Here is a 16,330-nt window from a genome sequence, read left to right as displayed (position 1 = left end):
GACCCTATTAGGGTCAATGTTTGGTAACCCCATGCTTTCAGAATGAAATGGAGGGGAGCCTGGAGCAGCATGCTGATGTAAAAAGGTCTCTAGCACAGCCGGCACAGGCCTACTCTTGAATTCTTATCCTGTCAGGTTGGGTCAAGTAGTGTTGAGTTCCTGGAGACTCTAGTGGTCCTAGGCACGATAAGTTCCAACTCTTCTGACTTGTTCAGAGCACAGTTCAGCCCCTTTGACCGTAGACCGACCCTCTACCTTCTTGAGTGTGAGAGGCTAAGGCAACATTGTGTAACTGAGACTAGCATCTTAGGTACTGAGGACACAACAGGTCATATTCTTTCAGTAATCCTGGAGGGGGGGCTGACCCCTAGTCAAAGAGGCTGGTTTGAGGCAAGGGGTGGGTGCCTGTGGAAACATACTGAGACCTGGGCTAAAGAAGTTAGAGTAGGTGAAGGCCAGCCTACTGTCAGAAGCTTCGCTCACCCAGTCCCATAATCACAGATCAAGCTCTGCTATAGCCATCATCAAGCTTTATTTTTATTAGAAGTAAACAAGCATACCAAGAGTCAGGCTGAAAGGGAAAAAATAGGAGTAATCCCTAGGCTGGACATGAACCTAGAAATGTGAGATGATGTGGTATCAGAGGGTCCAGGCATGGTGGGGAGCTGCCCTTGTCCAGGGCCAGCAGAGAATATAATCACTGCTCATGGGTACCCCAGGAGATGTAATCTGGCCGTGTAGCAGCATGGTATTCATCAATGAGCTCCTGCACCACCTCCCTGGACTTGTCCATCTCTTCAAAGTTGTCCTTGAAGATGTCCTCCTTTCGGAACTGCTCCAGGAAGGCCCCTCGCTTCCACAGTTTGTCATACTGCTGGCAGGAACTTTCAAAAAGCTGGAGGAGAGGAGTGCTTCAAGAACTGCACCCAGTGCAGGGCACTGACGGGGCAGCTGATGATGGAGCCACTGGGACAGAGTGGCCAGGAACTAGGGGTGTGGTTCGAAGATGGCAGCATTGCCTGCCATTCCTGAAGCCCTGGGCTTGGTTCTTGGTAACACAAAGACAAAGACAGACTGTACTCACTGAGGAGATACTGGTGTGGTTGGCCATCATGAGCCCACTGACCCGGTGGGCTGAGGGCAGGTAGGGGGACTTCCTTGACAGGGCCACCTGGATGCTGGCTGGGCCCCAGGGGATGAAGTTGGCCAGCTTCCTTTCCCGGATCCTCTGCAGGCTCTTGTGGACCTAGGGTGGACAGAGAGGTTGGTTGCTTCTCTTCCACACTGGGCAGCACAGGGTGATGGGGCCTCCCTTACCTGGGTGGGGTCCACCTCTCCCTGGATGATGTTGAGGATGGCGATGTAGCAGTGGTTGGTCTGACGATCCCGGCCTGTGGACACCATCACGTTCTTGGGCTGTAGCAGTCGCCTCATGACATCCAAGACCGTTGTCTTCCTCACACTGGCCACCTGAGGGAAGGGGGGTTCACAGAGACCATGTTAGCAGTCAGGGAGCAACTCAGATGCATGGACAGACACAGGAGAGCAGTCAACTATGTCCCCGTCACTGGGATGTGTCTCGGTCTCTGGGGAATGACTTTAGATCATCAGGTCTGTGCTGAGTCTCTGCCATGGGTTAGGACCTTGGCTCTCAGCTCAGCAAACCCAGCCCTTGTGCATGAACAGAAGCAGATCCCCAATCAGCGCTGCTCCTGCAGGAGCCAAAGGCAGAAGGAAGTGGAGACAGGGTAGCAAGCAAGTGGCCCAGTGTCTGTCCCTGAGAATAGGAGCTGGGGAGGTGGGGTGGAGAGGAGCTGCAGAGGGCAGCTCACGGTACAGCAGGGAGAAGAGAAAGGCCACGGTCCCGGGACACTGCGGGTGCTCTTACTGACTGGTCCGTGGTGAGAGGGGTATAGCCAGTCATGAGGAAGTGGAGCCGAGGAGTGGGAATGAGGGAGGCGATGAGGCCGATGAGGTCATTGTTCATGTAGCCAGGGTATCGCAGGGTGGTGGTGCTGGCTGACATGATGGTGGACACCTGGGGACAGGAGATACTACATTATGGGAGTCGACGGAGGTGGAAGGTCCCTCCTGTGATGGATGACCCTCTAGCAGAGGGCTTCCATTCCAGGAGTGGGACTCACCAGCTGGTTGATCTGGGAGAAGGATGGGTTTTGGATGTGCAGGCGGTCTGTGGCTATCCTGTTCAGGGCCGTGTTGTCCAGCACCACCTGGCAGGACAGAAGGAGTCAGTAACACCTTTTGAGGCAAAAGAGACATTGAAGTGAGAGACATCCAGCTTGGTTTCTGCAAACTCCCAAAGCAGAAGCGGATTGTTACTTTCAAAGAATTATACTGTCTCTAGGGCATGATGATACAGTAATGACATGATACAGGGACAGTAAACAAATATGTCTCCCATGTGCCTTGACTCTGGAGAGACCATAGAGAACAACAGCCATAGGCTTTACTACCATTAGGCCTATAGTTTAGTGAAAAAGAAAATATTAAAATGAGACTGGAAGTAGAGCTTATGTTCAGTCTCTCTTGCCAATAAATACAGGCACTGTAGCACACTTATAATTCCAGTTATGCAGGAAGTTGAGGCAACTTAGTAAGTTCCTGTGTCATTCCTTTTCTGGAGACTAAGTTTCATTTAGTTCAGACTGGCTTTGAACTTAGCTGTGTAGCTCAGGCTACCCTTGAACTAATAGTGATCCTCCTGCCTCAAGCCTTGGGGGGGGTGGAATGGAATTACAGACATAAACCACCACATCCTGCTAAGACCCTGTTTTTAAATAGTTACATTTAGTAAACAATATATACAAAGGGATCTGATGTTGCCTAAAGAGCAGGACAAGGTTTTGCTACAAACATGACCCTTGAATTCAAGCATAAGGAGACACTGAATAGGCAAAATGGTATTGTATATCAAGATGGGGTAGATACTCTTTGTTCAGAGTCATACTGCCCTGAAGGCCAAGATGCAGTTTGGAAGTTGGGATCTTGGTTCATAATCTGGCCCATGTGTCATAGTTTTGTTGGCTTTTCTGTGTGGGCCAGGGCTAGAAAAGGCTGTCTGTGCTTGGAAGGTGTGCCAGGCTCCTGGCTCAGCCTTCCCTTGCTCACCACACAGTCTGCATTCTGGGTCAGCCTCTTCAGGGTGAGGAGGGAGTTGTAGGGCTGGACTACCACGTCACTCATCTCATCCTGGTTGGGAAACACGGAGTATGTCTGCACCAATTTCTTGGGGTACCTAAGGGCAAAGAAGGGGGAAAGGAGAGGGTGTCCCTGTGAACTAAAAGGACCTCCCTGTCTACCAAACTCCTTCCTAAGTGCCAAAGAGCTCTTGTGCAAAAGGAGCAAGAGCAGGCCTCAGTGTTCAGCACCCAAAGGATAAGCCACAGTTTTGTAGGTCCCAAGGTAACTCCCCATCTCCCTGCTCAGTTATTGCTTCCAAAGTTTTACCTGGTGGATCTGTCCCCGTGACCTAAGGGAGCAGAGAGTAAAATTAAGCCCTCCAGCTCAAGGAGAAAAAGTGTGGAAAGTTACCTAGGAATTCTACTTTAGTTCCTACTTGGGATCGAAAGGGCTCATTTGGATTTCAGTTCCATTACAACACATTATTTCAGGAAGTTAAGGCAGGTAGTCCACAGTCAAGAGTAGAGAACATACATGCATGAATCCTTGCTTGCTTGCTGGCAGCTGCCTTTCTCCTCTTTTATGCCTTTCAGGAATCTCTAGGTGAGGTCTTCCGATACCAACCACCCAGACAGTCCCTTCCAGACATGCTAACATGCCAACTTGGTCTAGATAATTCCTCATCAAAACTCCCTTCCTAGTGGCTGGTAAGGTGACTCAGTGGATAGGGTAAAGGTGACTGCCACCACTCTTAATGACCAGAGTCCAGTTCCTGAGACCCACATGGTGAACCAACTTCCACACCCTGACCTCTGCATGTATGCATGCAGCAATAGATATGCCTCCCCAAAAGTAAACAAATAAAAATGCAATTAAAATATTAACCAGGGAATCAGGGCTAATGACCTCTTCTCAAACACAGGCTTACCTGTCATTCAGTCTCTCTAAGAGGTAGGAGCCCAGACCAGAACCTGTCCCTCCCGCAATGGAGTGACACAGCACGAATCCCTGAATGGGGAGAGAGAAAGGGAACATCCAGGGATCTCAAAGCGATTTCACTCTTGTCTCTAAGGCTCCTTGAAAAGCTTCAGAGACCAAGTAGAAGCTGAGTAACCCATGCCTAATAAGCTAACAGCACTGAGATTTTTATTTCCCATAGAACTCGGCAGTGTTTTAATGGCCCTGGTGTTTCTTGTATCATGTCCCCATATGGACGCCGGATTGACTGTTTCCATCACACAGTGGGTTAAGACGATGCCTGATCTTTCTCCCAGCATGCTTTACTGTAGAAGAGCCTCACCTCTAGACTGTCACTTCCATCTGCTTCTCTGTCTATGATGTCAAAGATCTCCTCATGAATTTTCTCACCCTGTATATGGACGTGGGAAGGGAAAGTTCAGGCCAAAGGTTCTCTTCTCCGCACCAAGAACTCCACCCTTTGTCTCTGTTGCTATCCTGAAGTACGAGCGTCCCTGTCAGAATTTTTCTCAACCCTGAATTGCTACTTTGTAGGTGATTTGCATAAAATTAGCATAGCCTCCTTCCTAGCTGTCCTCCTCGGCACATCCATTCGCCCCTTATTTATTGCCAGTCCAGTCTGGACAGGTTCCCAGATATACTTGAGCCTTGCCTTGTCCCAGGCTAGGATTACCAAGGAACTCTGGGACTGACACCTGGGAGAATCCCCGGCCCCAGTTGTTGCCAGCTCCTCCTCCATGCTCAGACAGGTAGATGTTCTCTGGGTTGTAGAGCTTGGCATAGGAGGAGTTGAGGATAGAATGGATCACCCGGGGCTCCAGGTCCAGCAGCACAGCCCGGGGGATGTAATGCTCATCATCTGCCTGACAAAGGGAAGCCAGGATGGGCCCAGTGAGCCTGGATGGCTCCTGCAGGGCCCCCCTCCTTAAGACAGCCACTCTGTTCCCATCTGCCCAGTGAGTCTCCCAGCACCGGATCGCTGCCCGTCCCTTCAGGTCCTAGGGTTCTGATCAAGTGACTGGTGGGCACCTGGTAGAAAAAGACGTCCTTGCGGTCAGTGCCCTCGGTGGCGAACTCCTCTACGATGCCCTCGGGGCTGATGCCATGCTCAGCACACAGCTGCTTCCAGAACTCGAACCCAACTAGGGGAGGGGGAAGAGGCCCAAGTCTGCTAGAGCCTTAAGGCCCGAAGAGCCCAGGCTTAGAGGCTATATTACATTCAAGAAGGTCAGCCCAGGCCTGAAGAGGCGGCTCTTGCCAGGATCATCATGCGCAATAGAGTAAGAAGGGTGGTTTTGTGGGAAGGACAAAAGGGGTTGATGGGTACCGGGCACTTGAATGTGGCCCGAAGGATAAAACCAGAGACTGGCGGGGCCCAGCGGTCGCTTGCTCACTCTGGTTGCCGCACTGGCCCAGCTGCAGGGTGATGATCTCCCGGGGCATCGCCGGTTAGACGTGAGCTTGTCAGTCCCAGCCCGGCGGGAGTCACCGCTGAGAAGAGCTCCTGGCAGCCGGGAGCATAGGACATGGGGAGCGCGCTGTTTGCCGGTGTTTTGACGCAGACGCGGACTCTGGGCGTGTGCAGTATGGTCCTCTCCGCAGCCGGCGGGCGTCAGAGCCCATCCTGGGCATCATTTTCTCTTATTGGAGTCACAGCTGGAATTCAGCACAGGCGCAGAGAGAGGCCACGCCCCCTCATGTCAGTGTGCGCGCGTGCGCAGTGAGACTTTTGCAACACCAAGGATACCAATTTGGATGTGGGGGAGGGGAAGGAAGAAGCAGCCAGGTGGATGCACCAAGTGTGGGAGTCACCTACCTACACCTGCCGGATGTGCTAGATTGAGGGGCCAGATTTAAATCAACATTTTAGTGTTGGGGAATTGAATCCATGTCCCTGAGCATAGTAAGAACCTGCTATTCCACTTAGCTACACATCCAGCCCAAGTCACATTTTCTTTTTTGAAATTTCTATTTTATTTCATATTACTTACACTATAAAAAATACAAAATTTGCCATGTGGGGCCAGGCGCGGTGGCTCATACCTTTAATCCCAGTACTTGGGAAGCAGGGGCAGGTGGATCTCTGTGAGCTCTAGACCAGCCTATTTATTTATTGAGTTTCAGGCCAGCTGAAGCTACATAGTGAGACCCTGTCTAATAGAATAAAGAAAATTACCATCTCAGACTGGCCAGGTGTTGTAAAGGCCCTTGCTGCTAAGCCTGCCACTATCTGAGTTTGATCCTGGGACCCTCATGGTGGAAGGAGAGAATTAAGAACCTACTCCTCAATTGTCTCTATATGAGTGCTCTTGGAGCCTGTGAGCCAACACCAAATAAATAAGTAAATGTAATTAAAAAGTCAATCCAGGAATAAAAAAGTCAATCCAGGTAGTGGCATATCCCTTTCATCCCAGCACTCAGGAGAGAGAGGCAAGCCAATATAGTCTACATAGTGAGAGCTAAGACAGCTTGGACGATATTGTATCAAAAATAAATAAAGCAAGATGGTAGTGGTGCATGCCTTTAATCCCAGCACTCAGGAGGCAGAGGCAGGAGGATCTCTGTGAATTCAAGGCCAACCTGGTCTACAAATCAAGTTCCAGGACAGCTAGACCTACACAGAGAAACCCTGACTCCAAAACCCAAAATAAATTAAGAAGTGCCATCTTAACCTTTTGTAAGTGTACTTTCTATGGCATGAGGGTCTTTCACGTTTTTTAACGATCACGGCCTTATTCAGACTTTTTGTTTTGATTTGGGGTGGTGTGGGGGAATAAGGTCTTATGTGACCCAGGCTAGACTCAGCCTCACTCTGTAGCTCATAATAACCTTGAACTCTTGATCCTCGTGCTGTGTTTCTCAAGTACTAGCATTATAGGCTTGTGCCACCAGAGCCAGAACTTTTTCTATGCTCCCAAACTGCAACTCCATGCCCCCAATTGTCTTTTCCCTTCCTCCCTAGCCCTTGACCATGACCACCCTTTCTGCCTTAGGAATTTGCCTTCTCTATGTGCCTAAGTGGCATCATGCAGTATTTTTTCTTTTGTTCTTGTCCATTTCTTTCAGATAGCATAATGTCTTTAGAATTCTTCTATCTATATCCATGTCAGGATGCCTCTGCCTTTTAACATTGAATAATATAAGCTATGTAGTGATGGGAGATGTCATTCTGTATATGTTTCTCATACTGGTTAATAAATAAAGCACTGTTGGCCAATAGGAGAGGAAGATAGGAGGGACTAGGAGACAAGGAGGAAATAGGAAGTAGTAAGGAGGAGTCAAGATGGAGAGTCTGGAGAGAGCTGGACGCCAGCCGCCTCCCCGGTAAGAGAAGGCCATGTGAAGATACATAGAAATGGGTTAATAATTAAAGGCAGAGCTAGCCGATAAGTAACAAGTAACCGGGCCAACAGTATTGTATCAAATACAGAGTCTCTGTGCATTATTTGGGGCTGGCGCAGCGGCAGGACAAGACCGGGCGTCGGCGGGCAGAAAAACCATACTCGTTACAAATGGCGCCCACGTGGCTAGTAAGAACTTCCATTTAAATTTAACAAAAGGTTAAAAAAGGGTTTTAGAAACAAAAGAACAGAGACAAGCAAGGTTTCTTGGTAACAGCATTTTTCTCGGTTGGACTCTGTTTTGCAAGAGACAAGCAGATATTTGCGCGGCTTCCTTTAAGGGAAGGTTCCTGACTCAGCATAAACGGCAAAAAACCGCACAGCTTTTAAATAACTCTGCTAACAATTTATTGGTGTGTATGAGAGATGGCAATGGCAGTGACCACATCTCCAAGCCGACAGCATGCTTTCTGGGTGGCAGCGCAGACCAAGGTGGTGAGCACAGCTTTCCGTGCTGGCGGTAAAAGTACCCGCCACCATCTTTGGTAAACCGTGGCTGACACAGCTATGACTTTCATTTTAGCAATGTTGTTGTTTACCAGATAAAAGACTTGTGGCCAGACAAAGATAAAGATTTACAGCAAAGACAGATTCATATTAAGAAAAACCTCTAAAGGTTTACAGTGTGTTTTAAAATATACGTAGACATGAAAAAAAATGGTTTTAAAGAGACAAAGAGGAACTGGGTGTTGTAGCACACACCTTTAATCCCAGCACTCAGGAGACAGAGGCAAGCAGATCTCTGTGATTTGCAAAGTAAACCTGGTATGCAGAGTGAATTCCAGGACAGATAAGAGTTACACAGAGAAACCTGTCTCAAAAAATAAAAAGTAAAAGAAACAGAGTAATAATAAAGCCACATAAAGATGAAAAGCTCAGAGAGAATCTGGTTACTGTATGCTATTGTGTTGTCTCTGCATTCTTTGACTACTGAAAAAATAACAACAATTGATAAAGGAAATGTTGCTGGATTAATTCAATTTATATATTTTAAAAATGCTTTGACTCAAAAATTTAAGTTCAAGGACAAGTTACTGGGGAAAAGGATTTCTATTTTTGTTTACACAGAAAATGAAAAGCTGTGGAGTCCTTGCAGACTAATGTGGTTTGATCAAGCCAGACCCCCTGAAACAGCATTCCTGGTGATCCAACATTCAAAACAGCTTGGACAAGGCAGCCTCGCAGACTACAGCCATCTTCTTAGGATCCCCATGACAGCGCCCTCTGTCAGCAGGAAGTAGTTTGGAAAGAACGACGCCCAAATTCCCAAATATTGCTTATAAATGTTTGTTTTCATTTAAATGGATTTGGTTATAAATGGTTAATGATCACAACCAATATCTTTTTAAAGGTAAAAAGGGAATTATGGTATAGATATGAATACTTTGTTTTGGAATGGATTTTCATTTATTGATACAATTTAAGGTCAATTTTGTGATATATATATTTCTCCTCTTGTTCAGGTATTGTGTTTGCATAGCTCATTTAGAAATATAATGTATAATTTAGTACAGATTTTTAGATAGTTACCTATGATAGTTAGAACTTATAGTTAAGTTAGTTAGTATTTCTAGATATACAGACATATATTTGAGATGGTTAGGCATTCTTCAAACCTTTCAAAGACCTACAGAATATGGCATCTAAAATGGTTTAGGGTTTTTCTTGACAATGAGACATAATTGTTCCTGGCAATACCACCTGCGTCAGAAAGGAAGATGGACATTAAAGAAACACGTTATGGAGTTTACTTCCAATATGGCAAGACTAGCCATTTGGACAAGATACTGCTCTTGTCTGGACTGTTTGACTTTATGCTGTATAAACTGGACATGCAGGACCCACAGAAAAGTGACTGCTGATTCAAGATGGACATTGCTATAGAGTTCCTGCTTCATGGAAGAGTCTGCCAGACAGTCTGCAGGACACAGAGGAAAGTGACTAACAAACTGCCAATACAAGAAGACAGTTTAAAGTTTCCTGCTTTGCTGAAGAGTCTGCCAGACACACTATGGCCTATGGGCTGAAGATGGAAGATTACAGAAGAACTTCAGGTGACTGACAAAGGCAAGATGTCTCTTTCATTTGTAGAGTTTATATATTATCCTTCTGTGGTCTTTGAAGGAGTTGAAGACAGATAGTTATGGTATAGACTTTAGACACACAAAGATAGAATAGATGATGGAATATTTTCTTAAATCTTGCTAAATGTTAATGGGCTAAATATTGTTAGCTGTGATTCTTATTTGATAACTGTTATGTGATATATTTTGCTATGTTAAAGTTAAAACCCTTTTTATTTAGACAGAAAAGAGGAGATGATGGGAGATGTCATTCTGTATATGTTTCTCATACTGGTTAATAAATAAAGCACTGTTGGCCAATAGGAGAGGAAGATAGGAGGGACTAGGAGACAAGGAGGAAATAGGAAGTAGTAAGGAGGAGTCAAGATGGAGAGTCTGGAGAGAGCTGGACGCCAGCCGCCTCCCCGGTAAGAGAAGGCCATGTGAAGATACATAGAAATGGGTTAATAATTAAAGGCAGAGCTAGCCGATAAGTAACAAGTAACCGGGCCAACAGTATTGTATCAAATACAGAGTCTCTGTGTGTTATTTGGGGCTGGTGGCGTGGTAGCAGGACAAGACCGGGCAGCAGGCGGAAAAACCGTACTCGTTACAATGTAGCAGTGGCATGAGCCTTTAATCCCAGCATGCAGGAGGAAGAGGAAGGCAGATCTCCGAGTTCAAGGCCAGCCTGGTCTATGGAGTGAGTCCCAGGAAAACCAGGGTTACACAGAGAAACCTGTCTCAAAACACACAAAAAAAAAATTAAAGAAAAATTGAATAATATTCTATATTCTCTATATGTATGTGTGGTGTGTATTATTGTTTGGTTTTTTTGAACTATTCTTCTTTCAATACCTTCGTCCTCCCTCGTCCTTTTCTTCTTGTAATATTAGGAACTGAATCTAGGACTTTCTTCTCACATGAGACTAGTGCCCTCCCTCAAGCTAAAATTACAACTCTCCTTTTACTTAAAAACAAACAAAAACATTGGGATTGGAGAGATGGCTCAGGAGTTAAGAGCACTGGGTTTGATTTCCAGCATCTGTGTATTGTGTGAGTTTTCCTGGGGAGACACAGCACACACATCTTCTCATCCCACACAGGAACACCCAACAGACCATAGTACAGATAACACCAAAGTCCAAGTGGATGAACCAATGTATTTTATCGGGGCCACTTACAGGAGCAGAAATGATTCAAAGATAACTGCATCACCAAAGCCCACACTGACATGGCTGGCAGCTCACTGCATGGGCAGCTTAACAGGCTCAACAGTGTCTTTTGCAAGGGACTCCGTTGGTCTGAACCTGTCCCAAAGAGCTTGCCTGGTTTCTGCTTCTTCCAGGGAGCTGGTTGCTCTGAGAGTCTTTGTTGCTGCTCAGCTTCACTTTGTCTAAAGCAACTTTTACTGCTTTCTCTAGCAGGGAGGAGCCTAGTGATTCTGGTCAGTTTCAGGGACTTCCTGGAGTTATTGAGAGTTTTTGTTTTGCTTTGTTTTGTTTTGTTTGTTTTTTTACCTTCCTGCTTAAGGAGCTTCCCTGTATTGTAGAATGTTTCAAATTTGGAGGAAAGAGTTGCACACTACTAGGTGGTGGCTAACAACTGTCTTTAACTCCAGTTCCAGAGGATCTCATTCCCTTTTCTGATTCTGGGTAGCACTGTACACATGTGGTGCACAGACCCTGCAACCCAAACACCAGTACACATAGAAGAAAAGAAATCTTTAAAAATAAAAATTTAAGTTGTTTGCCTTTTTTTTTTTTTTTTCCTTTCCCTGGACAGGGTTTCTCGTGTAGCTATGGCTGTTCTGTTCTGGAACTCACTGTAGATCAGGTTGGCCTTGAACTCATAGAGATCAGCCTGCCTCTGCCTCATGGGTACTGGGACTAATGGCATGCACCATCACCACCTGACCAGCTGTTTTAAACTGTTGTATTTGTGTGTGTAGGAATAGTGAACTCCGATCTTCTCAAGAGCAGCCAGTGTGCTTAATCTCTTGGCTATTTTTCCAGCTCTTTCCTTTTTACTTTTTAGTTTGAGATAGGGGCTCACTAAACTGCCTAGGCTGGCCTAGAATTCATGACACTTTGACATCAGCTTCCTGCCACTGAACTGTGTTTCCAGCCCTGTTTCATACTTTTAGCTGCTTTCTAGTATTCCAATGGATGAGGAAAACAAGTTCATCCTCATATCATTTGTAAGCACTCAGCTTTCATTGCCTTCTCTGGCAGGGAGGGGCCTAGTGACTCCGGTCAGTTTCAGGGACTTCCTGAAGTTATTTTGAGTTGTTTACCTTCCTGCTGAAGGAGCTTCCTGCAGGACAGAATGTTTTAATCTTGGAGGAAACTGTTACACATGTTTCTCGTTTGATCCTAAATTGCTTGCCAACTCTGACACTTCTCCAGTTCCTGTGTCTGCACTTACCCCTGGGCTATCAGATGGTAATTGTCAGTTCCATGGATCCTGGATGTCATTTGTTGTTTCTAGTTATCACAATGAACTCGGTTGAACTTTCCTACTCACCTTCCTTCTTTCTCCTCCCTTCCTCTTTCCTTTGGAAGAAAATTAGTTTTTTGAGTACACTGCAGGGGCTGGCAGTCCGGCACTAACAAGATTACTACCACCTGTGAATTCCACTTTTGTTTCTATTTGGGATTTCTTACTCTCTGAATTGCCTACTCTTTGGATTGTCTCTTTTAGACGTTTTAAGATATTCTACAGCCAGGCATGGTGGTACACACTTGTATTTCTATTTCTCCTCCTCCTTGTCCTCCTTATCCTCCTGGTCCTCCCCTTGCCCTCCTCCTCATCTCTCTCTCTCTCTCTCTCTCTCTCTCTCTCTCTCTCTCTCTCTCGTTGAGGACCAAAAACAGAGCCTTGTGCTTGCTAGGCAATCTAGGCAATAGCTCTACCGCTGAGTTGAATCCCCATCCCTGGTACACACTTGTAATTGCAGCACTTGCTTGATTGAAGAAGAAAGATTGTTCAAAGCAGGCCAGCCTGGGCTTTATGTCAAGACCGTGTCTTAAAACAAAACAAAACAAAAAACAGCTGGGCAGTGGTGGCACAAAGCCTTTAATCCCAGCACTTGGAGGCCAGCCTGGTCTACAGAGTGAGTTCCAGGACATCAGGACTACACAGAGAACCCCCGTCTCTGTTATTCTTGTCTCGAGGCTATGTCTTAGTTTTTACACCTAGAAAAGATTTTGATGGGCTGGTAAGGTGGCTCAGTGGGAAAAGAACTTGCCCCATAGCCTGGTGACCAGAGTTCAGCCCACAGAACCCACCTAAAGGAAGGTGAGAAACCACTCCACATGGTTGTCCTCTGACTTCCATTCATATGCACACAGTTGCAGAAGTTTATAAACATAATGTTAGTAAGTTTTTTTTATTCAGAAATAATTTTGTTTCCACCTCCCAATCCCAGAGTATAGCCAGCACTAACCCCAAACTCTAGCTCCAGCTTGCCATTTTAATCTTCATGTCGATAGCCACACATCTTCCTTTATGTGGTGCCTGGTTTGCCAGTCCCAGAGCCCCACATCTAACCTATACTTTGTTCCAGCTGAGCCAGGATTGTTCGGCTTCTTCCCCGTAGACCTTCAGTTCATCTGGAATGCATCTGGAGGCCTGCTGTGAGATAGAGATCCATTTTATTTTTCCCATATGGATGTCCAATTGTCTGTGAACCAATTGCTGAGGGGTTGCAGCAGCCTCTTCCAGCCCCCGGAACATTCCGAGCTGCCATTAGTCCACTTCCCTGCTGCCTACAAGCTGGCTGGACTGTTGGCCACCAGCAGTAGGCTTCTGGACTCCTATGGGTCTGGCTGTCTGGGTCTGGCTATCTTTCTCTAGGAAGGAGACACTGAAAATTGATATGCAAAGTACCTCTACCAAGTCATGATCAGACAAGGATTTTTCTTTTCTTTCCTTTCTATTTTTAAAAGAGAACTAGGCTGCCTTCCAGCCCCTCCGCCTAGAATCTACTGGACTTCGGTAGAGGGCTCTAAATCACCACATAACCCTCCCTGGCCTTGGCTGTCCTTTCTCTTACAGATTAGTTAGCAAGCCACCCCAAGAGGATATGTCAGGGAAGGCTGGCTACTGCCTTTAAATTTTGAGGGAGGGGTGGAAGAGCCTGGGTTTGTGCCTGCAGGGCGGGCGATCTTCAGAGGCCAGTCCTCCTGCAAGTCTACCCAGAAGCCTGGACTCTCACCTCCCTTACCCTGGGGGCCTGGTGTGGGCTCACTTTACTCCCTTTTAAATAAGCTGTAAGCAGTTTATGAAATCTTGGGAACAGAATTAAATTTCACCCTTTCTTGGATTGATAACAGTGCCTTCCTTATTCTGTCTTCTACTCTGCCAGAAGTGGGAAGATTTCTTCAAATCCTGGTTAATAGGTAAGCTGGCTAGAAGGCTCATACTGACACAACAGACACCTTCTCTCCTAGTTGTGTGGAGATGAGAAGGAAACTGAGAAACCTGTGTTGGCAGAACTGAGGGTAAACCCTCCCAGCTATTTCTGCTGAGAACTGATCATCGCCAACACCAATGGGCACATTTAACGCATGCCTCATGCACAGCAAAACCTCAGTGAACATTAGCTGTAGCTGTTACTCTCAACTGCATGTAATGGGAGATGAAGCATAGCTTGGGTGTTGCTACAGATGAACAATCTTGTTGAGGGAACAAAGAAAATGAATATTTAAGTAACTAAAAATGAAACACCCAAACTCAGATAGTTAAAACATACAGATTGAGTTTCTGCTTTGAATTCTGACAAGCAGAAGCCTTAGGCCCATCATTCGATCTCACATCCATCCAGGATCTCAAGGTCGTTTGTCCATGGCAGGTGTCGAGCCTCCCTTGCTCAAGGTTTTCTGATCCAGGTTATGATAATTAGTAGGATGTGGCACCTTCATCTGAGGCCTCAGACTGTCTTTCATAATACCTGTAACATTTGTAAACTAACAAGTGTTATCAAGCATCCAGGCCTTCTATTGTGAATGTCCCAGTACTGATAAGACATAGGTTCGGGTGACCCTTCATTTCATTTCTTTTTTCTTTTTTTGAGGTTAGGGTCTCACTGTGTAGCCCTGACTGATTTGGGAACTTGCTATATAGATCAGGCTGGTGTCAAAACTCACAGAGATCAATCAGCCATCATGCCTGACTACTCCTTTGTTTCTGCCTTGCCTGAAGTTACTGCAAGAGTAACTCAGGTGTCTTGTAGAGGTGAAGAGAGTTGGAGGGGGTGGTGGTGGGGTGGGGGGTGGGTGTTGAGGATCTGGGGACCTGGAAGGAAGTGGTGTGCTAATTCCACACAGAAGGTACATAAAGCTTCTCCTTGTCCCCAGGTCAGGAATCTGTGACCTCAGGGAATTCAGCTTCCAAATTAAGGCATACTGTGTTGTGGAATATTATTTTAACTAGGCAAAGGGGTTACACTTGTTTATGCTTCAGAATGTTACTTTAAGTGTATAAAGGTGTGTTACATTTGTTTATGCTGAGGAAGATTACTTTAACTGTGTAAAGGTGTGTTACATTTGTTTCTGCTGCAGAATTGTACTTTACTGTGTAAAGGCATGTTGCATTCCTTTGTGTTGCATCTGATTAATTATGTAAAGATGTGTTGCATTTGTTTCACCTTGCCTGCCTAAGGCACCTGATAGGTCTAGTAAAAACTGAACAGACAATAGTGAGGCAGGAGAGGTATGGTGGGGTTGGCAGGCACAGAGAATAAATAGGAGAAGAAATCTAGGCTCAAGAGGAATGAGGAGAAAGAGGGGTCGTATGTGCCAGGCAGCCGTAAGCCAGCAGACACAAGAAGTAGTGAAAGTTGAGACATACAGGAAGAAAAGGTAAAAAGCTCCAAGGCAAAATGTAGATGAAGAGAAAGAGGTCGATTTAAGAGTTAGCTGGAGGGAGGAGCGGAGGGAGAAGGAACCGGGATTGGTATGTACAATAAGATTATTTTTAATTTAAATAAAAGTTAATTAAAAAAGAATTAGCTGGAAATGAGCCTAAGCTAGACCGAACATTCAGAACTAATAATAAGCCATGATTTAGGACCTAAAAGAAATAGCCTGGTACAGTATGGTGTCTGCAAGATGGCTTAGTGGGTAAAGGTGCTTGCCACCCACCAAACCTGAGAACCTGAGCTCATCCTCTGGATCCACATGGTGGAAGGAGAGAATCTACTCCCACAAGTTGTCCTCTGTTCTCCACACACATCCCTGTCCCATGTACACACACACACACACACACACACACACACACACACACACTAAAATCTTTTAAAATTAAGACATGGAAAATGAAAACAACAGAGGTTAAAAGGTAAAGTTCAGCTGGTGGTACCTTTAATCCCAGCATTCAAGAAGCAGAAGCAGGTGGATTTCTGTGAGTTCAAGGTCAGCCTGGTCTACAGAGTGAGTTCCAGGACAGCCAAGGCTACACAGAGAAACCCTGTCTCAAAAACATTTTTATGTGAAGGGAATTATGGTAAAGTCATATTTTGATTATGAAACAGTTTTTTTGTGCTGTGTTGTTTACTCAAGGAATAGGAAAGAGGAAATAAGTCTGAAAGCAATTGTATTTGTGGTTCATTTCTGATTCTTTTATAATGTATCTGCTCTTTGGGGGGCTCTTTTTGGAAATGGTGAATCTTGATATTTAACCAGACTGCTCACGGTCTTGTGGAGGAAGAAAATATGGAAATGTGCTGGGTGGGAGTTCAGCATA

The 16,330-nt window shown here is 45.8% G+C and overlaps 1 protein-coding gene across 1 annotated transcript; it reads right to left on the bottom strand.

Moving 5' to 3' along the window:
* Positions 1 to 513: 513 nt before the first annotated feature.
* LOC127216532 (tubulin gamma-2 chain) lies at positions 514 to 5,622 on the bottom strand. The gene is made up of 11 exons (XM_051177237.1): positions 5,514 to 5,622; positions 5,149 to 5,261; positions 4,815 to 4,982; positions 4,442 to 4,510; positions 4,070 to 4,149; positions 3,130 to 3,256; positions 2,145 to 2,231; positions 1,889 to 2,038; positions 1,318 to 1,470; positions 1,085 to 1,246; positions 514 to 895 (listed from the first exon to the last, which is right to left on the bottom strand). Exons 1-11 carry the CDS (start codon positions 5,560 to 5,562, stop codon positions 698 to 700), a joined length of 1,356 nt encoding a protein of 451 aa, XP_051033194.1. The 5' UTR covers positions 5,563 to 5,622; the 3' UTR covers positions 514 to 697.
* Positions 5,623 to 16,330: the final 10,708 nt, after the last annotated feature.

This window comes from Phodopus roborovskii, unplaced genomic scaffold (assembly GCF_943737965.1).
Source record: "Phodopus roborovskii unplaced genomic scaffold, PHOROB, whole genome shotgun sequence".
Taxonomy (NCBI): Eukaryota; Metazoa; Chordata; class Mammalia; order Rodentia; family Cricetidae; genus Phodopus; species Phodopus roborovskii.
This window is presented reverse-complemented; position numbering and strand designations above follow the sequence as displayed.

Bases quoted from the DNA above. Each gene is read 5' to 3' on its own strand.
- LOC127216532 (XM_051177237.1), bottom strand. From the start codon at position 5,562: ATGCCCCGGGAGATCATCACCCTGCAGCTGGGCCAGTGCGGCAACCAG. The intron at 4,511-4,814 runs GTGTCAGTCCCA...GTCCATATACAG, and splicing joins GGGGCCGGGGATTCTCCCAG to GGTGAGAAAATTCATGAGGA. The intron at 896-1,084 runs GTGAGTACAGTC...CCTCTCCTCCAG, and splicing joins ACCACACCAGTATCTCCTCA to CTTTTTGAAAGTTCCTGCCA.